The sequence below is a fragment of the Tachyglossus aculeatus genome, chromosome 17 (genome assembly GCF_015852505.1).
Source record: "Tachyglossus aculeatus isolate mTacAcu1 chromosome 17, mTacAcu1.pri, whole genome shotgun sequence".
NCBI classification, from domain to species: Eukaryota; Metazoa; Chordata; class Mammalia; order Monotremata; family Tachyglossidae; genus Tachyglossus; species Tachyglossus aculeatus.
The window spans coordinates 55,281,510-55,306,052 of record NC_052082.1 but is presented as its reverse complement, the minus strand read 5'-3'; the positions used below and the strand labels follow the sequence as shown (position 1 = coordinate 55,306,052).

Here is a 24,543-nt window from a genome sequence, read left to right as displayed (position 1 = left end):
CCAAACACACTAACAAAGTAAAAGGAATAGATATGTACAAGTAAAATAAATAAATAGAGTAATAAATCTGTACAAACATATATACAGGTGCTGTGGGGAAGGGAAGGAGGTAAGATGGGGGGGATGGAGAGGGGGACCCCTCCCCACAGCACCTGTATATATGTGCATATGTTTGTACATATTTATTACTCTATTTATTTTACTTGTACATATTTATTCTATTTATTTTATTTGGTTTGTATGTTTTGTTTTGTTGTCTGTCTACCCCTTCTAGATTGTGAGCCCGCTGTTGGGTAGGGACCATCTCTATATGTTGCCAGCTTGGACTTCCCAAGCACTGTGTGCTCTGTACACAGTAAGTGCTCAATAAATATGAATGAATGAATCTTCTGGGGACCCCCATTCCCCTATCCCTTCCTCCTCCACTGCTGCTGCGCCCGCTTCTCCATTTCCTCGGGTCAGTCGAGTTTCTCGTTCGCCTTTTCCGCGGCCCGACCTGCCCTGGCCTTGGTCCCCAAGCCTTCATCCAGCCGGCTGACACTTGCCCCGACCGCACCTTGGCTTCCCCGTCGGTGCCAGGTGCGTGGCTCAGAGTCGGTGCCCGCTGTGCCAGGAGCCGTCCTCAGTTTCCCTGCCCGCCGTCATCTTAGTAATAATAATGGCATTTATTAAGCGCTTATTATGTGCAAAGCACTGTTCTAAGCGCTGGGGAGGTTACAAGGTGATCGGGTTGCTCCACGGGGGGCTCACAGTCTTCATCCCCATTTTACAGATGAGGGAACTGAGGCTCAGTGAAGTGACTTGCCCAAGGTCATACAGTGGACAGTTGGCAGAGCCGGGATTTGAACCCGTGGTCTCTGACTCCAAAGCCCGTACTCTTTCCAGTGAGCCACGCTGCTTCTCTTAAGGGGCAGAGGTCACACCGTCGGGGAGGAAGCCCACCTTGCCCTCACCCTGTCTTGTCTTTCATTCAGTCGTATTTATTGAGCACCTACTGTGGGCAGAGCTGTTCAAGTTAGGGCGCTGGGCAAGGTGTGGAGCGCACCCTCTCACGTTGGCAGCAATCTTGGATGGAGGGCAGGCTGTTTCCTCCGACCTGTTGCCAACACAGGCTGGGATACTGAGAAGCAGCGTAGCCTAGTGGGTAGGGCCTGGGGCCCTGGGTTCTGATCCCGGCTCCACCACTTGTCTGCTGTGTGACCTTGGGCAAGTCGCCTCACTCTCTGGACCTCAGTTCCCTTGTCTCTAAAATGAGGATTAATAATAATGATGGCATTTGGTAAGCGCTTACTCTGTGCCAAGCACTGTTCTAAGCACTGGGGGGACACAAAGTAAGCAGGTTGTCCCACGTGGGGCTCACAGCCTTAATCCCCGTTTTCCAGACAAGGGAACTGAGGCACAGAGAAGTTAAGCGACTTGCGCAAAGTCACACAGCTGACAAGTGGAGTCAGAGCCCCATGTGGGATAGGGACTGTGCCCACCCTGGCTCATTTGTATCTACCCCAGTGCTCGGTCCATAGTAAGTGCTTAATCAATCAATCAATCGTATTTATTGAGCACTTACTGTGTGCAGAGCACTGTACTAAGCGCTTGGGAAGTACAAGTTGGCAACATATAGAGACAGTCCCTACCCAACAGTGGGCTCACGGTAATTGTCATTATTATTAAGGAGCTCCCAAGTGCCACTGGAGCGGTGATGGTAGTGGGGTTGGAGGTGAGTATGTTGCCTGGCACATAGTAAGCGTTTAACAAATGCCATGATTGTTATTATTAGGTGAAGGGAGCAGATGGGACAAGCCTTGTTGTCTCACCATTATTACTTGATGGGTGGGAATTATCCATAGGTTCCTAAAGCGTTCGCCTCATTTCATGGGTGAGGGCATAGGGCAGTAATAATCGTAACAGTAATTGTGGTATTTGTTAAGTGCTTACAGTGAACCAAACATTCTACCAAGTGCTGGGATAGCTAAAAGATGATCATGTTGGACACAGTCCCCGTGTGGAACTGTCTACAGGGGAGGGAGAACTGGTCTTTCATCCCCATTTTATGGCCAAGGAAAACGAGGCCCAGAGACGTTGAATGACTTGCTCGACATCCCGCAGCAGGCAGATGGCAGGTCCGGCATGTTAGATTGTACTGTATATTGAGGGGCAGTGTGGCTTCGTGGCCTGGGAGTCCGAAGGTCATGGGTTCTAATCCCCGCTCCGCCACTTGTCTGCTGTGTGACCTTGAGCAAGTCACTTCACTTCTCTGGGCCTCAGTTCCCTCATCTGTAAAATGGGGATGGAGACTGTGCGCCCCACATGGGGCAGGGACTGCGTCCAACCTGATCTGTTTGTATCCACCCCAGCGCTTAGTACCGTGCCTGGCGCATAGTTAAGCCCTTAACAAATACCATTATTATTATTAGAGCTCCGATCCTCTGACTCCCAAGTCTCGCGTTCTTCCCGCCAGGCTTCCGCTGCTTTTAGGAGGGGAAAAGTTTGGCGTGTCAGGTGGTGTTTCTGTGACAGTCAGGATGGGTGCCAAGGTGGGACCACTCCGTCCTGGCACGTCTTATGCTGTGGGTCTCTTAGAGGGCACGTGGCACTGCACAGTTCTTCTAAAGGGACCGCTCGCTCGTCTTTTAGAAATTTAAGATCGTAGACTCGAGTTTGATGGGCAGGGCTTGGAAAGCCTGGCCCTGTGCCCTCGTCGGGTGAGGCGAGGAAGGTGGAAGGAGAGATCCTGGGGCTGGGAACCTGAGAGGCAGCTTCCAGGCCACTAATCCAGTCAGTGGTATTTATTGAGCGCAGAGCACTGTAGTAAGCGCTTGGGAGAGGACAATAGAACAATATAACGTACACATTCTCTGCCCACTGGCCTGTTAGGGTGGGTGAGATTGCCGAGGCGGGAGGAGGCTGGGTGGTCCGGACATGCCGCTGGAGATTTTTGGGTGGGTGGGAAGGAAGGAGCTGGCCCAGAAAATCTGGAAGGCTTGGTGGGCTGAGGGACGGGGGAGACCCCCTTCTGTGGTGGGGACAACACTAGGGAGCTTTCAGAATCGGGATGTGTGAGGTGGGGAAAATCCCAAGGCTCATTCCCACCGGGTGATGCGAAATGATGAATTCCCTGGAACGGCGGAGGGGGCCGAAGAGGAGGGGCTTTCTCATTTAGCCTACTGCCCGCTTATGGAGCTGAGTGGCTTTTAAATGAAAAAGGCTCATTGTAAACGGTCCTGGCGACCAGCCTGTGAGAGGGCATGGAACGTGTCTGTTTATCATTGTACTCTGCTCTCCCAAACGCTCAGTACAGTGCTACGATTACAGTAAGCCCTCAGTAAATACGATTGGATAAATGGAACGAAAAGGGGACAGCACCTAAATGAACCGAAATAATGGGGCTCGCCGCAGGCCACATCAGCCAGCCCTCTTAAGAAGTTACCGCATAATGAAGATCATGTGGCCTGTAAGTAACTGAGCGATTAACAGGGATCCAGAAGAAATGGGGGTAGTGATGTGAACCCCTCTGGCAACTTGTGGTAAGATTTGTTTGTCAGGAGGCAGTGTGACCTAGTGGAAAGAGCCCGGTACATGGAGTCAGGACACCTGGCCACCAGACCAGGACTGTCACTGGCCTGCTGGGTGACCCTGAGTAAGTCACTTAACATTTCTGGGCCTCAGCTTCCTCACCTGGAAAATGGGGATAAAATAGATTGTGAGCCCTGTGTTGATATATTTGATTATATAGTGCGTATTTATATAAAAACATTCGCTACTAATAATAATTGTGGTATTAAGCGCTTTCTATGTGCCAAGCACCATGCTAGGTGCTGGAGGAGATAGAAGCCGGACACACTCCCTGACCCGCATGAGGCTCGCAGTGTAAGGGGGAGGGAGAACAGCTGTTGAATACCCATTATACTGATGAGGAAATTGAGGCCCAGAGATGTGAAGTGACTTGCCCGTGGTCACACAGCAGGCAGGTGGCCGAACCAGAATTAGAACCCAGGTCCTCTGACTCTCAGCCCTGTGCGCTTTCCACTGTGCCACGTTGCTTACTATTTGTGGAACATGAGCTGGTGGGGAGGGGTGTGTATGTGGTTTTATTTATTCCATCTAGCTCTTGGAGGGGTACCATCAAACGTTAAGCCATGGAAAGAAGCCGTACAAGCGCCTTAAATTTCAGCTAATGAGCTCCATACAAAGCCAGAATGCCGCTTTGATTGATTTTGACGGTTCTGTCTCCCTTTATTCTTTCCCCTATTACTGCAGATGGATCCTCCTAATAATGAATATTCCACCCGAGCAGAAATGCGTGGAGTTTCGGTTAACGGCCTGCGCAAATATAGCTCCTGTTTCTGACACTCCTCGGTCTCAGTGCCGAGTCTTACCTTGTGGGCTGTGTTTCGTGGGTACTCCAGGATGGTAAATAGCCATCCATTTAGCTGGACACCCATTTAAGAGTAATGGAAAAAAAAACAAACCTGGGAGAAAAGCTTGCCTAAGCAATGTAGAGTCAGAACAGTGAGTGAGTATTGAGCATCTGCTAGGAGAGGTGCACTGTACTAAGGCAGAGGGAGGTTCATTCAGTCGTATTTATTGAGCGCTTACCGTGTGCAAAGCACTGTACTGAGTGCTTGGGAGAGTACAATACAGCAATAAACAGACACATCCCTGCCCACAATGAGCTTACAGTTTAGAGGGAGGTGCAATAAGGATCATGTTTATTAAACGCTTACTCGCTGAGTGCTGTGTTCAGCGGTAGGGTAGGGCCCAGTAATTGAATCAGAAACAAGCCCTGTCCTAGGCTCACAATCCAAGAGGGGCAGGCGTCTTAATCCCGTTTTACAGATGAAGAAACCGGAACTGAGGAAACTGTAGTTAAGTGGCTTGCCCACGGTCCCCCAGCCGTTCAGTCAATCAGTGGTACATATTGAGCGCTTACTGTGTGCAGAGCCCTGAACTAAGCGCTTGGGAGAGTACAGTCCAATAAAGTTGGTAGGCACAATCCCTGCCCTCAAGGAGCTGACAGTATGGCAGAGTGCACGTCTCATTCATTCAATTGTATTTATTGAGTGCTTACTGTGTGCAGAGCACTGTACTAAGCGCTTGGGAAGTACAACTTGGCAACATGTAGATACGGTCCCTACCCAACAGCGGGCTCACAGTCTATAAGGGGGAGACAGATAACAAAACATATTAACAAAATAAATAGAATAAATATGCACAAATAAAATAAAAATAAAATAATAAAATAAAATAAATAGAGTAATAAATCCGTACAAACATATATACATATATACAGGTGCTGTGGTGAGGGGAAGGAGCTAAGGCGGGGGGGATGGAGAGGGGGAGGAGGGGGCTCAGTGTGGGAGGAGGAGGGGGATTCAGTGCCGGTTTGCCCTCCAACAAAGATTGTGAGCCCCACGTGGGACAGGGGCTGGATCCGATCAGATTAACGCAAATCCACCCTGGTGCTTAGAACAGCGATTGACATTCATTGGATCGTATTTACTGAGCGCATACTGTGTGCAGGGCACTGCACTAAGCGCTTGGGAGAGTACAAGTCCTCCCCCTCCCCACAGCACCTGTATATATGTTTGTACAGATTGATCACTCTATTGATTTTACTTGTACATATTTACTGTTGTATTTATGTCTCAGAGCTGGGATTCAAACTCTGCGGTTTCCAGACTCCTGGACCCGCCCCTTTTCCAATCAATCAATCAATCAATCGTATTTATTGAGCGCTTACTGTGTGCAGAGCACTGTCCTAAACGCTTGGGAAGTACAAGTTGGCAACATATAGAGACAGTCCTACCCAACAGTGGGCTCACAGTCTACTACAGTTTCCACTACAGCACTCTGTTAAAATTTGGTTGATTGAGATTGATTGAAACTTTCATCTGGGTCCTGCCAAAGTGCACTAAAATCACTGAAGCAGAATGCTGAAGGGGACGATTTGGAAGTTGCAGCAGGAGCAGTTTTGTGCACTCGCTGTGTCGTCTTACCCGAAGGAGTAGCGCTAAGAAGGAATTTTGGTAATGGCAGCAATGTGTATTGTTAGGCTGTTTTAATATTTTCTTATTTCCGCTCTGCCCGCCTTCGGTCTTCTCCCGCACCTCCATTCATCATCATCATCATCAATAGTATTTATTGAGCGCTTACTGTGTGCAGAGCACTTTACTAAGCGCTTGGGAAGTACAAGTTGGCAACATATAGAGACAGTCCCTACCCAACAGTGGGCTCACAGTCTAAAAGGGGGAGACAGAGAACAAAACCAAACATACTAACAAAATAAAATAAATAGAATAGTGAGCCCCTCGAGAGATGGGGTCCATGTTTAATTCCCACCCATATACTCTTTCTCGGCACTTAGTAATAACTTTGGTATTTGTTAATAATAACTATGGTATTTGTTAAGTGCTTACTGTCTGTCAAGCACTGTTCTAAGGGCTGCAGTAGATACAGTTTAATAGGGGGGATGCAGTCTCTGTCCCGGGGGGGCTCGCAGGCTAAGAGGGGAAGAACAGATATCGGATCCCCATTTTACAGATGAGGGAACTGAGGCCCAGAGAAGTGAAGTGACTTGCCCAAAGTCACACAGAGATCAGAACCCAGGTCCTCTGACGCCCAAGCTCTTTCCACTAGGCCATGCTGCTTCTCTGAGTATGGCGCTCTACATGCAGTAAGCCTTTTGTAAATACTAGTACTACTAAATACTGTTCCTACTACTCTGATATTTATGGTCTCCCCTCCCAGGACTGCAGCAAAATCCCCTTATTCTGTCCCAACTTCCCAAGGCCCCTCTCCAGCAAGGAGAAGACGTTCTGACCCCAAAGGAACGGCGGCCCCCTGAATGAAAACGGGTATTTGGGTTGATTCACGCGTCAGTGGCGATCGGCACAGATCGGAAAAACGTATCGCGGGTGCTTTATTTTGGGAGTTCCTGTTCTGAGCGAAGCTGCTCAATCCATCTGCCAAACGGAGCGCCGAGCCCCAGCCCCATTGTCACTGTCGGGCTCCCCGCGTACCTAGGGTGGGCAGGCCTTTCCGTCCCCATTTACGATCGCCTCACTCTCCCCACCTTGGGTCGGTGGAGTTTGGGTCGAGGTCTTACGGTGACCTCTCCGGAACGAAGCTCCGTTTTTCACCCCAGGAATGCTCTCCTGGGCTCCATTGTTCAGATCTGGAAAACCTGAGCCGGGCTATTTGAATGGGTATTGTTTGGGAACATCCTTCAGGATTTGTGGGGGTGGAGGGAGTAGCTGTTGATCTCTTTCCTTCGGCTCACGATGTCCTAAAGGTCGCCTTTCCCCTGTCCCGGATGGGGCGGTGAGCTCCGTTCTTTAAAAACAACAACAAACAGACATTCAGTCGGGGGTCGGACCGACGTCGTGGCCCGGGCCGGAGGTCAGATACGGCGGCGTCCGGTAAACAGAAGGTGTGACCCGCCGTCTTGGCTAAATTTAGTTGGGCAATCCTACTTACCCAACTGCTCTTCCCAAGGCTGGGACTCCTGCTGCGGTTCGTTACCGGAGTTGGGGAAACACGACCGACGGGTAGAAGCCGGGGGGGTTCGGCGAAGGATTTTGAGGCAAGCTCAGTTGACCTCCATGAACACTGTTGGGGAACTCGGGATGGGGCCGAGGGGCGTGTGAAAATCCTTAGGGGCTTGAGGAGATCAATCAATCAATCAATCAATCGTATTTATTGAGCGCTTACTATGTGCAGAGCACTGTACTAAGCGCTTGGGAAGTACAAATTGGCATCACATAGAGACAGTCCCTACCCGATAGTGGGCTCACAGTCTAATAGGGGGAGACAGAGAACAGAACCAAACATACCAACAAAATAAAATAAGTAGGATAGAAATGTACAAGTAAAATAAATAAATAAATAAATAAACAGAGTAATAAATATGTACAACCATATATACATATATACAGGTGCTGTGGGGAGGGGAAGGCGGTAAGGCGGGGGGATGGAGAGGGGGACGAGGGGGAGAGGAAAGAAGGGGCTCAGTCTGGGAAGGCCTCCTGGAGGAGGTGAGCTCTCAGCAGGGCCTTGAAGGAAGGAAGAGAGCTAGCTTGGCGGATGGGCAGAGGGAGGGCATTCCAGGCCCGGGGGATGACGTGGGCCGGGGGTCGATGGCGGGACAGGCGAGAGCGAGGTACAGTGAGGAGATTAGTGGTGGAGGAGCGGAGGGTGCGGGCTGGGCAGTAGAAGGAGAGAAGGGAGGTGAGGTAGGAGGGGGCGAGGTGATGGAGAGCCTTGAAGCCCAGGGTGAGGAGTTTCTGCCTGATGCGCAGATTGATTGGTAGCCATTGGAGGTTTTTGAGGAGGGGAGTGATATGTCCAGAGCGTTTCTGGACAAAGATAATCCGGGCAGCAGCATGAAGTATGGATTGAAGTGGAGAGAGACACGAGGATGGGAGATCAGAGAGAAGGCTAGTGCAGTAGTCCAGACGGGATAGGATAGCACTTGAGATGGGAGCCGGCCGGCTCCTAGACCACGAGGCCGTGGCTGGAAAATGGGTGGGGGCGAAGGCGGCTTTCAGGCCCACCCCCCTACCCCTTTCCCTCACCCCCTGGTCTCTGCTCAGCCCTTAAACACCTGCTGGGCTCCAAACGGTTGGATGTGGGTTATCGCTGTACGACGAACGGTTTTTTTTTTGGTGTGTTTTTTTCCTCGTCATCGTTCCTTTTTCGGCATAGGAGGGATGTACTGCTTGGATGGGGGAGCACCGTGAGAACGAGTGGGGTGATGAGCATCACGGGGCGTTAGGAGTGTTTGCTGAGTGCCTGCCGCCTGCAGAGCACTGCGCTGAGCACTTGGGAGAGTACAGTAGAAAAGCACCGTCCGAGGACCAGTGCTCTTCACTGGGGGAGTACAACAGAGTCGGAAGACATGAGCCCTTCCTGGGGGTGTCCACCCTACAGAGGCACAGATGTAGGTATCCGCAATATATTCATTCAGTCGTATTTATTGAGTGCTTACTGTGTGCAGAGCACTGTACTAAGCTTGGGAGAGGACAGTACAGTAATAAAGGGACACATTTCCTGCTCTCAAACAAGCTGTCCCACCCTCTGGACTGTAAACTCCTCACGGGCAGGGAACGTGTCTACCAACTCAGTTGTATTCGTCTCTCCCGAGTGCTTAGTTCAGTTCTCTGCACAGAGTAATAAGAATAATTTTGGTATTTAAGTGCTTATTATGTCCCAGGCCCCGTACTAAGAGCTGGGGTAGTTGCAAGGTGATTGGTATGGCCACAGTCCCTGTCCCATATAGGACTCACAGTCTTAATCCCCATTTTCCAGTCGAGGTAACTGAGGCCAGGAGAAGCGCACTGATTTGCCCAAGGTCACACAGCAGACAGGTGGCAGAGCCGGGTTTAGAACTCAGGTCCTCCGACTCTAAGACCCTTGTTCTATCCACTAGGCCAAGAGCCCGGGCTTTGGACTCAGAGGCCATGGGTTCAAATCCCAGCCCCACCAGTCAGCTGTATGACTTTGGGCAAGTCACTTCACTTTGCTGTGCCTCAGTTCCCTCATCTGTAAAATGGGGGCTAAGACCGTGAGCCCCACGTGGGACAACCTGATCACCTTGTAACCTCCCCAGCGCTTAGAACAGTGCTTCGCACATAGTAAGTGCTTAATAAATGCCATTATTATTATTATTCTCCAGAAATAAGCGCTCAGGAAATACCGTTGATGGATTGATTGATGGTGGCCTTCTGGCCTGTCGGCTTTTTGAAGACTGCCCCCACACAGAACCCCGTCCCCTTTCTGCCCCCATTGGTATCTGTCATTTCAGACTGTGAGCTCCTTGTGGGCAGGGATTGTTCTCTTTATTGCTGTATTGTACTCTCCCAAGCGCTTAGTACACTGCTCTGCACACAGTAAGTGCTCAATAAGAGCGATTGAATGAATTTCAGCCCCCACTGGCTTCAGATTGCTTACAGTCTCACGGCGATAGGCTTGAATGCCAGGACTTGTTTTCATTCCACCACAGGATGCATTGCCAGTAATTAATTAATTCAGTCAGTCAGTCAGATATGCAGAGAAGCAGCGTGGCTCAGTGGAAAGAGCCCGGGCTTGGGAGTCAGAGGTCATGGGTTCAAATCCCAGCACTGCCACTTGTCAGCTGTGTGACTTTGGGCAAGTCACTTCACTTCTCTGGGCCTCAGTTCCCTCATCTGTAAAATGAGGATTAAGACTGTGAGCCCCATGTGGGACAACCTGATAACCATGTAATAATAATAATAATAATAATAATAATAATGGCATTTATTAAGCGTTTACTATATGCAAAGCACTGTTCTATCCTCCGCAGTGCTTAGAACAGTGCTTTGCACATAGTAAGCACTTAACAAGTGCCACCATTATTATTATTATTGAGCGCTTACTGTGTGCCAAACACTGTAGTAAGTGCTTGGGAAAGTACAGTACAGCAATAGAGACCATCCCTGCCCACAGTGAGCTCACAGTTTAGAAGCGGGGGGGAAACAGACATCAGTACAAGTAAACAAACATCAATATTAATAGAAAAAATGACAGATATGGGCATAAGAGCTGTGGGGTGAGGGCAGGGGGGAAGAACAAAGGGAGCAAGTCAGGGAGATGAGGAAAAGTGGGGCTTAGCCTGGGATAATTAGCCCCACTGCACAGTGTCTTTTATTCTGATTCCACTCTTTGAATCTATTTTTATTTTGTGGCTCCACCATTAGAGTGAAAGCCCATAGAGGGCAGGAAAGTGATTGAAGCTTCCGGTGTATCTTCCCAAGCGCTTAGTACAGTGGGTCCCCCCTCCTCCCCCAACCAGGGAGGGGGTCAATAAATACCTGTTAAGCCGCTGCCGCCACTGGCACGTGGGTATGGCCAGGCACCTCGCCCTCGTGAATCATCATCATCATCATCAATCGTATTTATTGAGCGCTTACTGTGTGCAGAGCACTGTACTAAGCGCTTGGGAAGTACAAATTGGCAACATATGGAGACAGTCCCTACCCAACAGTGGGCTCACGTTCTAAAAGAATCAGCCAAGGTGTAGAAGGGGGTGGGGAGGCCTCCCACTGGAGAGGAAGGTTTAACCCCATCCATAATGATAATGATGGCATTTGTTAAGCGCTTACTATGTGCTAAGCGCTGGGGAGGATACAAGATGATCAGGTTGTCCCATGTGGGGCTCACAGTCAACCCCTATTTTACAGATGAGGTAACTGAGGCCCAGAGAAGTGAAGTGACCTGCCCAAAGTCACACAGCTGACAGGTGGTGGTGCCGGGATTTGAACCCATGACCTCTGATTCCCAAGCCCATGCTCTTTCCACTGAGCCATGCTGCTGCATCCGTCTTCTAGCCCAGACCTGAAGTCACTCGCCCCAGCATTTAGAGGCCATCAGTCAGGAATAATAATAATAATAATTAATAATGATGGTGTTTGTTAAGCGCTTACTCTATGTTGAGCACTGTTCTAAGCACTGGGGTAGATACAAGGTGATCAAGGTTGGACACAGTCCCTGTCCCACATGGGGCTCACAGTCTTATCCCCTTTATAGAGATGAGGTAACTGAGGCACAGAGAAGTGACTTGTCCAAGGGCACACAGTAGACATGTGGCAGAGCTGGGATTAGAACCCAGATCCTCTGACCCTCCACTAAGCCATGCTGCTTCCCAGTCCGTTGAATTTATTGAGCGCTTACTGTGTGCCGAGCAATCATTCATTCAGTCGTATTTATTGAGTGCCTTACTGTGTGCAAAGCACTGTACTAAGTGCTTGGGAGAGTACAGGAGAACAATATCATCATCAATCGTATTTATTGAGCACTTACTATGTGCAGAGCACTGTACTAAGCGCTTAATATAACAGCTCAATATAACAGACAGCTTCCATGCCCACAACGAGCTTAGGGTCTAAGCTTCCCAGTTCCCCGGCTCCCGGTTGGCTGGCATGGACCCGGCCATGGACAGAGAAGCATTGTGGCTCAGTGGAAAGAGCCCGGGCTATGGAGTCAGGGGTCATGGGTTCGAATCCTGACTCTGCCACTTGTCAGCTGTGTGACTTTGGGCAAGTCACTTCACTTCTCTGAGCTCTCATCTGTCAAATGGTGATGAAGACTGTGAGCCCCCTGTGGGACAACCTGATCACCTTGTAACCTCCCCAGCGCTTAGAACAGTGCTTGGCACATAGTAAGCACTTAATAAATTCCATCATCATTATTATTATTATTATTATGGGCTGACTTTCCTCCTGCTGGGCAGGCCCAGTCAGGAATGCAGCCGTGAAGGCTTGACCGAACCCCTCAGAGGGGTTTTGGGATGGGGGACCTTTCTCCCCCGGCTCAGGAGGGATTTATGTCGCTGGGAGGCCGGCTGGTTGGGTCCTGACTGGTTTTTCTGGGGGAATGGATAGAAATGTGGTCCGGTCTGGGGCAGGGGGGGGGGTCCCCTCCCCACAAAGCTGGGCCGGAGAGATGCCAAATCCCAGTTCTGATGGGCCACCGTTGGCCGCAGCCTGTCCGAAAGCCTGGCCCAGCTGCCCCCCTGGGCTTCCGCCCGCAGCGGACCCAATGGATAAATAATAAATAATAATAATGGCATTTGTTAAGCGCTTACTATGTGCAAAGCACTGTTCTAAGCACTGGGGGGGATACAGTGTGATCAAGTAGTCCCACGTAGGGCTCACGGTCCTAATCCCCATTTTTACAGATGAGGTAACTGAGGCTCAGAGAAGTGAAGTGACTTGCCCAAAGTCACACAGCTGACAGTTGGCAGAACTGGGATTTGAACCCGTGACCTCTTACTCCCAAGCCCGGGCTCCTTCCACTGAGCCACGCTGCTTCTCTATTGTGACTTGCCCAAAGTCACCCAGCGGACAATTGGCGGAGCTGGGATTTGAACCCATGACCTCTGACCCCAAAGCCCATGCTCTTCCGTATTTATTGAGTGCCTGCTGTGTGCAGAGCACTGTATTAAGCTCTTGGAAAGTACAAATCGGCAACAGATTTGTGACGTTGTACTTGTACTTCCCAAGCACTTAGTACAGTGCTCTGCACACAGTAAGCGCTCAATAAATACGATTGATTGATTGATTGATTGATGGGCCCTACCCAACGACGGGCTCTACCCAGCGACGGGCCCCCAGTCTAGAAGGGGGAGACAGACAACAAAACAAGTAGACAGGTGTCAATACCATCCCAATACCATCCCAATAAATATTTATTTATTTATTGCTCTATTTATTTATTTATTTTACTTGTGCCTATCTGTTCTATTTATTTTATTTTGTTAGTATGTTTGGTTTTGTTGTCTGTCTCCCCCTTTTAGACTGCGAGCCCACTGTTGGGTAGGGACCGTCTCTATATGTTGCCGACTTGGACTTCCCAAGCGCTTAGTCCAGTGCTCTGCACACAGTAAGCGCTCAGTAAATACGATTGATTGATTGATCCCGCCCAGCGTTTAGAGCAGCGCTCGACAGCTAGTAGGCGCTTAAGAAATGATCTGTAAAGGCGTTTCTCATGTGTTGCCTCCGAGGAAAGGAGGGAGGGAGGGAAGGAGGGGCGGTTTTGGGGTTTCCGGAGTGGCAGGCGGGGGTGACTCAGCATCGGAAGGCAGGAAGAAGGGGAGGCCATCACGCAGGCCGGCAGACGTCACGCCCCTTTGGGTGGGCCACGTCATGTAGGCCCCACCCCTTTTGGGTGCCAGTGATGACATCTGTTAAGCGCTTACTATGTGCCAGGCACTGTTCTAAGCACTGGGAGGGATACAAGGTGGTCAGGTTGTTCCGCGTGGGGCTCACAGTCATCACCCCCATTTTACAGATGAGGCCACTGAGGCTCCGAGAAGTGAAGTGACTTGCCCAAGGTCACACAGCAGACATGTTGCGGAGTCGTCATCATCAGTCGTATTTATTGAGCGCTTACTATGCGCAGAGCACTGTACTAAGCGCTTGGGAAGTACAAATTGGCAACATATAGAGACAGTCCCTACCCAACAGTGGGCTCACAATCTAAAAGGGGGTGACAGAGAACAAAACCAAACATACTAACAAAATAAAATAAATAGAATAGATATGTACAAGTAAAATAAATAAATAGAGTAATAAATATGTACAAACATATATACATATATACAGGTGCTGTGGGGAAGGGAAGGAGGTAAGATGGGGGGGTGGAGAGGGGGCGAGGAAGGAAGGGGCTCAGTCTGGGAAGGCCTCCTGGAGGAGGGGAGGTCTCAGCAGGGCCTTGAAGGGAGGAAGAGAGCGAGCTCAGCGGATAGGTGGAGGGATTGGGGGCATTCCAGGCCCCGGGGGAGGACGTGGGCCGGGGGTCGATGGCGGGACAGGCGAGAACGAGTCGGGATTCGAACCCATGACCTCCAACTCCAAAGCCCGTGCTCTTTCCACTAAGCCACGCTGCCTCTCTAGGCTAGGCCAGTTAGGCCCCTCCTCTCTGGATGGGGGCCATCTAGGTAGGCCCCACCCCTTTGGGTGGGGAATGCCAGGTAATAATAATAATGGTAATAATAATAATGATATTTGTTAAGCGCTTACTATGTGCCAAGCCCCGTTCTAAGCACTGGGGGAAATACCAGGTAATCAGGTTGTCCCAGGTGGGGCTCACAGTCTTCATCCCCATTTTACAGATGAGGTCACTGAGGCCCAGAGAAGTGAAGTGACTTTCCCCAGGTCACACTGCAGACAAGTGGTGGAAAGGGATTCGAACCCACGACCTCTGACTCCCAAGCCCGGGCTTTTTCCACTAGGCCATGCCAGACGGGAGGGGGGGGGGGGGGGTCACAAGATAGGCCCCGCCCCTTTGGGTGGAGCCCCTCCAAATAGGCGCCCCCCCCCATAGGACCCTGCAAGACAATAATAATAATGATGATGGTATTTGTTAATAATATTAATAATAATGATGGCATTTATTAAGCGCTTACTATGTGCAAAGCACTGTTCTAAGTGCTGGGGAGGTTACAAGGTGATCAGGTTGTCCCACGGGGGGCTCACAATCCCCATTCTACAGATGAGATCACTGAGGCACAAGTCACACAGCTGACAATTGGTGGAGCTGGGATTTGAACCCATGACCTCTGACTCCCAAGCCCGTGCTCTTTCCACTGAGCCACACTGCTTCTCTAAGCGCTTGTTAGGCGCTTACTGTGTGCCAAGCACTGTTCTTAGCGCTTGGGTAGATTCAAGGTGATTGAGTTGTCTCATGTGGGGCTCACAGTCTTTATCCCCATTTTGCAGATAGTGTAGCTGAGGCATGCCCAGGGTCACACAGCGGACAAGTGGCGGAGGCAGGATTTGAACCCATATTCTCTGACTCCCAAGTCCACCCCCCGACTGGAGGCCACTAGATAGGCCCCGCCCCGCTAAACGGGCCCCATTCCTGGCAGGCAAAGAAGAGACTCGATCTGGGGAAAAACAAAGAAGGCCATTCCTGATTATAAGCATTTTGCTTTCTCATTGAGAGGCTTAAAGCTTTATTTATTTATTTATTACTCTATTTATTTATTTATTTTACTTGTACATTTCTATCCTACTTATTTTATTTTGTTGGTATGTTTGGTTCTGTTCTCTGTCTCCCCCTTTTAGACTGTGAGCCCACTGTTGGGTAGGGACTGTCTCTATGTGATGCCAATTTGTACTTCCCAAGCGCTTAGTACAGTGCTCTGCACATAGTAAGCGCTCAATAAATACGATTGATTGATTGATTAAAGCTTATTTTCTTTTAAGGCCAGTCAACTGAGCACTTACTGTGAGCAGGCTATACTGAGCACTTGGGAGAGTACAGTTGAGTTGGTAGGCAGGATCCCCGCCCTCGGGAGCTATCGGTGGCCGTTGGTCCATTTTGTTTGAAAGAGTTGCCGATGGGGCAACGGCTTTTGATGGTGAAAATGAGCAACTTTGTCAGAGGAAGGGGAGGCAGAGTAATTCTCCTTTTAACAGGAGATGAAGAAACGGAGAGCCGGCCCGTTTGGCGGAAAAGGGAAGGTGGCCACCTTGGAAGTGGTCCTCCGCACCGAGGAGTTGGGGATGGAGAGTGGGCCGGGGTGGTGGCCCCAGGCAACTTCTTTGGATCGTTTTGTGTTCGAGTTCCCTCCGCGCTTCGGCACATCCGGCTCTCTTAGAAGTCGAGGGCCATGTCATGCAGAGTGCTCTGCACATAGTAAGCGCTCAGTAAATACGATTGATGAAGGAATGCCACCCGTGTGCAGAAAGGAGGTTGCTGGAGCCCCTCATCCATCTGCACGTTTACAGTATCTTCCAGGAATCAATCAGTGGTGTTTATTGGGTGCTTACTGTGTGCAGAGCACTTATGCCGAGCCCTTGGGAAGTACATTGCAACAGAATTGATAGACCCATTCCCTGCCCACAGTGAGCTTACAGTCTAGAGTAAACAGCACGAGCCTGGCAGTCAGAAGGACCTGGGTTCTAATCCCTGCTCCGCCTCTTGCCTGCCCTGTGACCGTGGGCAAGCAACGTCACTTCTCTGGGTCTCAGTTACCACATTTGTAAAATGGGGATTAAGACCGTGAGCCCCAAGTGGGACAAGGGCTGTCCAACCTGATCAGCTTGTATCTGTCCCAGCACTTAGTACGGTGTCTGGCACATAGTAAGCGCTTAACAAATACCATTAAAAAAAGGAAAAGATCAACCCCAAACCAGGTTGCTCTGTACTCTCCAGTTCAGGTCTGTCCCTCTTGATAAAGTAGAAGCTCCTTGTGGGCAGAATCAGCATCAAGCCTTTGTGTTACATTTTCCCAAACACCCAGTACAGTGCACTGCAGCCAGTGGGTGCTCAATAAATACTACTACTATTACTACTACTCCTACATATGTGGGGAGCCTAAGGAAGAAGTAGAAGGTCTAAGAAGGGGGAGATGCTAATCCTGGACAGGGCCATATAAAATATCACAATGCAGGGTGCATTACAATAAATAATCAATGAGTAGTATTTTATGAGCACTTACCGTACTAAGTGCTTGGGAAAGTACACTGTAGCAGAGCGGGTTAGGCTGTTCCTAGCCCTCGATGAACTCTGAGTCTAGAGGGGAAGGCAGGCGTTAATATAAATAAATAAATGACGGATATGGACATAAGCGCTGTGGGGCTCAGGAAGGAGTGAATAAAGGGGAAGGGTGATGCAGGAGGTAGTGGGAGGAGTGGAAATGAGGGCTCAGTCGGGGAAGACTTCTTGGAGGAGATGTGTTTTTGATAAGACTTTGAAGGAGGGGAGAGCGATCATCTGTCATATGTGAAACGGGAGGGAGTTCCAGGCCAGAGGCAGGACGTGAGCGAGAAGTCAAACCAAGCACTTGAGAAAGTGCAGTCGAGTTGGTAAAGACAATCACTGCCCGTAAGGAGCTTACTTACAGTCTGGCAGACAATAAAATCATCATCATCATCAATCGTATTTATTGAGCACTTACTGTGTGCAGAGCACTGTACTAAGCACTTGGGAAGTACAAGTTGGCAACAAATAGAGACAGTCCCTACCCAACAGTGGGCTCACAGTCTAAAAGATGGTTTTTGTTGAGCGCTTACTATGTGCGAAGCACTGTTCTAAGCGCTGGGGAGGATACAAGGTGACCAGGTTGTCCCATGTGGGGCTCACAGTCTTAATCCCCATTTTACAGATGAGGTAACTGAGGCACGGAGAAGCTAAGTGGCTTGCCCAAGGTCACACAGCTGACAAGTGGCAGAGCCGGGATTCGAATAAAATGAGTTAGCGACAGAGGCAGTCACAGAGTAGATGGCTTCAAACGGCCACTCCAGGGAGAACAGGTGTGTTCGTGGATTCCCGTGCTTTCATCCCATGTCGGCAGTCCCGTCTGGGCACCGTCTTGGGTCAGAGCCAGCCGGCGGGGTCCGTGGCCGGGAAGACGGTTTCGTCGGAATTGCTTTTCCGTCCTCTCTCTTCTTCCCCTCCCCTCGTGCCATTTACAGCTTGGCAGGTATGTCCTTTGCGGGGGATGTCTGCGTTTCAGTGAAGCCAAACGCCTGGGTTTCCCACTAACGCCTCCCGTCCCACCTGTTCTATGTCAGCAGGAGGAAGATGAGCCTGAAGTCCGAACGCAGAGGGATTCATGTGGATCAGTCCGAGCTCCTGTGCAAGAAAGGATGCGGTTACTACGGCAACCCTGCCTGGCAAGGCTTCTGCTCCAAATGCTGGAGGGAGGAGTATCAGAAGGCCAGACAGAAGCAGATCCAGGAGGATTGGGAGCTGGCTGAACGGTGAGGGGAGCACAGAAGGGGAGGCGAGGGGCTGGGGAGATGCCGGGTAGCGCTAAGAACAGTTCTTGGCACATAGTAAGCGCTTCATAAATACCATAATTATTATTATTTATATCTGTCTCGCCTGCACCAGTGCCCGGGATTTCTGAAACTCCCTCAGGGCGGTAGGTGGCCTACCAGGAAATCCCCAGCAAACAGTAGAAGAGGCAGAGAACGCTTCAGCGTTCCTTTTCATAGGCACCCCCTAAGCACTCCCTCTGTCCCCCCGCCCCACCCCTGGTTCAAACTCGGTCACGGACAATCAAGCAGGTAAAGAGAAGTGCCTTTCTCGGCGAAGTTTCCACCGCACCCGGGTCCCTGGGGTTGCTAGGATGTCCGTTTTGATCGGCTGACATTTTTCGGAACATTCTTTTAAAACAGTTTTGAGCACGGGCCACGATCTCCTCTCGGCTCGCCAGTCACAGGTTGGCCCCGGACCCGCAGTTGGGATTCGGTGGATGGCCGGGAAACGTTGCTGGGGTTCCATGGTCGGCGTGCTTTGCAAGGGAGAAAACAGAGGATCAGAGCAGGGGAGGGGTCAAGTCATCCTCCAGTTAACTGACAATGAAATTCCAAGAGGCATGGACGTTCGGTTCCAGGCCAGGAGAGGATTGGATCACAGTCGTTGCGATTGAGAGCGGCTCGCCCTGCCCTCTGACTCCGAGGGACCGTTCTCTCTGGGTCACTCTGACGGCCGCTGACCTAGGAGATCTAGCCTCCCTGCAACCCCAGCCCCCCAGATTTGGTGGTGACGGGGGACCATTCCAACTGAACCTGCCGCTTTGGGATTTTTTTACAGTATTCATTAAGCCCTTTCTATGTGCCAGGCACTATACTCAGCGCTGAGGTAGTTACCAGGTTGGACACTATCCGTGTCCCACATGGGGCTCACAGTCTCCATCCCCATTTTGCAGGTGAGGGAACCGCCAGAGAAGTGAAGTGACTTGACCAGGTTCCGACAGCAGAGAAGTGGCAGGGCTGGGATTAGAACCCAGGTCCTTCCAACTCCCGGGCCCAGGCTCTATCCATTAGGGTTAGGATGGAAGCCCTCTCCTGAATCTGTCCAGCCCAGCCTTGGCCACGCTTCAAAGTAGAGGGAAGATGGGGAGATGGTGAGGTCATCTTGAAGAACTGGGCCAGAGGGGTGGCAAAGAATGGGTGGCAGAAGGACAAAAGATTATTCAAGGACATCCTTCACAAATTTATGGAGAAGTAGACCAAATAGAACAGCTTTATGGGCTTAATGGGGAAACTCTTCAGACTTAGTGGGGGTGGTCCATCTGACTTCATTCTAGGGTGATTTGGTTTGGGGTTTTGAGCCCCCTTTTCCCGGCGAAGGGCCATACTGCCCACCTCCTTTCTGGGTCAGGAGTGGCGAGGGGGCTAAAGTCACCTCACCTCCAGGAAGCCTTCTGTGACTCATCTCCCACCTCCCCGCCCCATTTCCCTCCTCCTGTGCCACCCATGTCCTGGAGTCCTCACCTTGCCCCACCGCCCTGAAATCCGTATCTTTAGACTTGGTCTCTTCCCCTCCACCCGTAATTGATTTTAATATCCGTCACCTTGGGCAGAGAGCGGGTCTACTTACCATCTTGTATGGCCCCCGCAAGCCCTTAGGCCAGCTCTCAGCACGGAGCAAGCGCTCAGTACATGCCAGCAACTGATGGAAGGATCGATGTGTGTCGTAGACTCCAGCGCGAGGAGGAAGAGGCCTACGCCAGCAGCCATAGCAGCCAAGGGGCTCAGTCCCTCACGTTCTCCAAGTTCGAGGAAAAGAAAACCAACGAGAAGACCCGCAAGGTGACCACAGTGAAGAAGTTCTTCAGTGCTTCATCCAGAGGAGGGCCTAAGAAAGGTTATTTCCTTCCCCCTCCCCTTCCCCCGCATGGCTTGCTCTTTTGAGTGGGGCCTTGGGACCTCAACATTTGGGGTCCCAGTGATTTTTGGATCCCCAAAGATGGTCACTGAAAAGAGGCTGTTAATCTTGGCCCGCAAAAGCTTGTGTTCTTTTCAATCCATCAACCAACCAGTAGTATATACTGAGCACCTTCAATGCGTGCCACCTAAATTGGTGTTATTCTCTGGTATTTTCTAGGCTGGTCAGCTTTGCCCCCGCTCCTTTCCCTGCCTTTTTTTTTTCGTCTTGGTATTTGTTAAATGCCTACTATGTGTCCGGCACTGCTCTAAGCGCTGGGGTAGATACAAGATAATCAGGTTGGACACAGTCCATGTCCCATTTAGGGCTCACAGTCTTAATCCCCATTTTACAGAGGAGGGAACTGAAGCCCAGTGAAGTGACTTGCCCAAGGTCCCACAGCAGGCAGGCAGCAGAGCTGGGATTAGAGCCCAGGTCCTTCTTACTCCCAGGCCCAGGCTCTAGCCACTAGGCCACGTGGCTTAACTTGACTTCCCGTAGAAAAGCTGTCCCCACAGCATCCTCGGTCCCAGGGTAATCTTAAATCGGAGACCGCCTCGGGGGTCTTCCAGAAGCAGGCGGGTCAGACTTAGGTGGAGGGGCCGGGGGTGGTTCAAACCTTTTCTGCTTCATCTCGCGGCAGAGATCCACGAAACCAAGGCCCCCAGTCCTTCCCTGAGCCGGCAGACCAGCGTTGAGACAGACAGAGTATCCAAAGAGTTCATAGAGTTCCTCAAGCCCTTTCAAAAGACGGGCCAGGATATCTACAAGCAGACGAAACTCTTCTTGGAAGCGATGCATTACAAGAGGGTAGGTGGGCCCGGAAGACGGCGAGGAATAGGGGCGGGATCTGTGATGCTCTGGGCGTGTTCTGAGCTGTGGCTTTCTATTAATAACACCAGTAATACTAATAATTGTTGTATTTGTTAAGTGCTTACTATGTGCCAAGCACCTTACTAAGCACTGAGGTAGGTAAGATAACCAGGTCTCACATAGGGCTTACCGTGTAAGTAGGAGGGAGAACAGGTAATGGATCCCCATTTTGCAGCTGAGGGAACTGAAGCACAGAGGAAGTGAATTGGCTTGCCCAAGGTCACACAGCGGCTACGTGGGGGTGCCAGGACTGTTGACTCCCAGCCCTATGCTCTTTCTATGTGGCCACACTGATTCTCTCCCTCAAGCCACCCTTGCAGTTGGCCCAGGGGCCCTTTGGTAGCAAGGACTCCCAGGAGGGCAGTGGTAAAGAATGTTGGGTTTCTATGTGTTTGCCTCTCGGCGGGGCAGGAAGGCTAGGGAGTCTGGAGAGAGGAGTGGCAGCGTGATTTTTGCAGTCACTGGCCCCAAGGTGCTGGTGCCACTGTGTCGTGAGGAGTTGAGAGGAGAACTATCTGGGGAAAGGACCAGTCCGTGCTTAGCCAGCCCGAAACTGGGATCTGGGCCTCCTTGCCTTCCGGGTGGAGAGCATACGGAGATGGACTCTTGTCCCTTCTCTCGTTCTCAGAACATGGGGTGCGATCCTGGGGTGGGCCCCTGGGACAGAGTGTCTCTCGGGGGGGGACTAGGCGGCCCCATCCTGGCTTTCGGCGAGCCCCCTGAAAGAGCGCTTCTTCTTAGGCTCCAGGGAGCCATTCACTGAGTGGTCTTGCTGTCAGACACCAGCAGTCCCAGGTTGCCAGTTCCCAGGTCCCAACCCACCAGAGCCCCGTCTCCCCTCCCGGGACCTGAGCCGCCCTCAGCAGCGGGCGGAACCGGTGGGGGCCGGAGCGGGTGCCCTCCCGGAGGATTCTGGGATCCTGAGTGTTGGCCCTTAACGTGGCCGCCTCCCGCTTGACCTTTCGCGTTCTCCCCACCCCGCCCCTCCACCGTTCCAGGAACTAAGTATTGAGGAGCAGTCCGAGTGCGCGCAGGACTTTTACCAGAACGTGGCGGAGAGGCTGCAGACCCGCGGCAAAGGTAAGGAGCCAGCGTCTGCCCCCCGACACTAGGCGGAACCAGGGCCGGCCGGGGGGCAGGGGGGCAGGGAGCTGGGCACCCGTTTCTCCCCCAGGGCCTGATTTACCCCATCTCTGGGCCGCTAGCCTGGCCAGAGCTCTCGCTTCTCAGAAGCAGCTGCCAGTGTGGCCTGGTGGAAGGCGGGTGGGATTAGGGGGTAGGGGACCGACCCGGGCTCAAGTCTCGGCTCCGCCACTGCCCTGCCGGGTGTAAGACCTTGGGCATGCCACTTCCCTCCCCTGTAAAACGGGGCTCGGATCCCTGCTCTCCCCACCCCTTAGTCAATCACTGGTATTTATTAAGCACTTACCATGTGCAGAGCACTCTACTAAGGGCTTGGGAGAGTACAGTGTAACAGAGTTGATGGGCACACTCCCTGCCCACAAGGAGCGTACGGTGTAGAGGGGGAGATAGATGTTAAATTAATTTTGGATATGGACATAAGCGCTGTGGGGCTGTCGGAGGGTGGGGTGAATAAAGGGAGCAAGTGGAAAGGTGACCCGGGAGGGGGAGAAGAGGAAAGGAGGGCTTAGTCAGGGAAGGCCACTTGGAGGAGATGGGCCTTCGATAAGGCTTTGAAAGCAGGAAGAGTGATTGTCAGATATGAAGAGGGAGGGTGTTCCAGGTCAGAGGCAGGTTGTAGGCAAAGGGTCGGTAGCGAGATAGACGAGATCAAAGTATAGTGAGTAGGTTGGCAATAGAGGAGCAAAGTGTGCATGAGCCCCATGTGGGACGGGGACCTTGCCCGATCGGATTATCTTGTACCCACTTCGGTGCTTAACTCAGTGCCTGACGCCTAGAACCTAGGCGTAGTGCGGCCCCAGAGACCAGCAGGTAAGGAACTGAGGCCCAGAGCGGTAAAACGACGTGCCCGAGGTCACCCACGGTGGGCCAGAGACCAAGTTGGATCAGAACCCAAATCTCCCGACTCCCAGCCCTGAAGTCTTTCCAGCAGGCCACGCTAACTCCCATTCTTCTTGCCAGGGGGCCAGCAGAAATAGTCTGGGAAGTAGAGGAAGACCATCCCTCCCTCTTTGTATCACTCTCCCACCAATAACCAAGTAAGAGGCCCTTAAAGAGGGGAATTGGTTGGGGGGTTGGTTAGTGCCTGTGCATTTTATTTATCCTGTCGATCGTAAGCTCCTTGTGGGCAGGGAAAGCAGAAGGAAGTTCAAGATAGAACAGGAAGCAGGATGAGCACATCAGGATGACAGAGCTGACCAAATAGCAGAATATGTAGCGCCATTTAGTTAATAAAAACGGAAGGTGGAGTAGGACAGGCCCCGTCACCATGTCTTCCCGGACTGTAAGTTCACTGTGGCCAGGGAATGTGTCTGTCTCTCCCTAGTGCTTAGTACAGTCCTCTGCACACAATAAGTGCTCAGAAAGTATGGTTGAACGGTCTGTGCCCCTGCTTCCTCAGTGCCCCCGGAGAGGGTGGAGAAGGCGATGGATCACATCGAGAAGTACATCATGACCCGCCTATACAAACACGTCTTCTGCCCGGAAACCACTGAGGACGAGAAGAAGGACCTCGCGGTTCAGAAGAGGATCAGGTGCGGGGGCGGACCGATCGGGGTGGGCAAGGAGGAAACCAGGATGGAAGTGCCCATCTGCCCGCCCAAAGGGCACGTCAGAGCCCCTGGTTGAGGGGAGGTTGTGGCAGTGGCCAGGCGGGGGGCACTAAGTCTGGCGGAGTCCTGCGTTAGCCCGGTGCTGGGTTGGGTGTTTTACTCCTCCCTGATCTCTTAGGGTCTCGGGCTGGGACTGTGGGAGTGGCAGGACCCGTACTATTGCCAAGTCACGGGCCTGGGGGGACCTAGGTGCCCCTGGGAGAGAAGCAGCGTGGCTCAATGGAAAGAGCCCGGGCTTTGAAGTCAGAGGTCATGGGTTCGAATCCCGGCTCCACCACATGTCAGTTGTGTGACCTTGGGCAAGTCACTTAACTTCTCTGAGCCTCAGTTCCCTCATCTGTAAAATGGGGATTAAGACTGTGAGCCCCAGGTGGGACAACCTGATCAACTTGTATTCCCCCAGCGCTTAGAACAGTGCTTTGCACATAGTAAGCGCTTAACAAATGCCATTATTATTATTATTATCTGGGATGGGCCTGGGTGAGATCTGGGAGAGAACTGGGAGAGACATAGGAGAGAACTTGGAGGGGCCTGGAAAAGTCCTGGGGGGCTACTGGGGAGGGCCTGGGAGGTGATCCTGGGAGCGCAAGTCACCTACTGGCCAGCGATTAAGCATTTCGGATGGACGTGCCTGCTGCCATCGTGTGACTCTGTCACCTGTGACTCTGCCACTGGTCAGCTGTTTGACACTGGGCAAGTCACTTCACTTCTCTGGGCCTCAGTTACTCCATCTGTAAAA

At 51.4% G+C, this 24,543-nt stretch overlaps 1 protein-coding gene across 2 annotated transcripts in view; it reads left to right on the top strand.

The window, feature by feature from the left end:
- The window catches only part of RABGEF1 (RAB guanine nucleotide exchange factor 1), a 33,556-nt gene that overhangs the window by 2,528 nt on the left and 6,485 nt on the right, over window positions 1–24,543 (top strand). For both annotated transcript variants that reach the window (XM_038759083.1, XM_038759082.1), the window contains exons 2-6: window positions 18,036–18,224; window positions 19,952–20,118; window positions 20,822–20,988; window positions 22,050–22,131; window positions 23,594–23,726. In XM_038759083.1, the coding sequence (XP_038615011.1) occupies window positions 18,046–18,224; window positions 19,952–20,118; window positions 20,822–20,988; window positions 22,050–22,131; window positions 23,594–23,726 (728 nt within the window). In that variant the 5' untranslated portion in view covers window positions 18,036–18,045. The remainder of the gene's footprint in view (window positions 1–18,035; window positions 18,225–19,951; window positions 20,119–20,821; window positions 20,989–22,049; window positions 22,132–23,593; window positions 23,727–24,543) is intronic.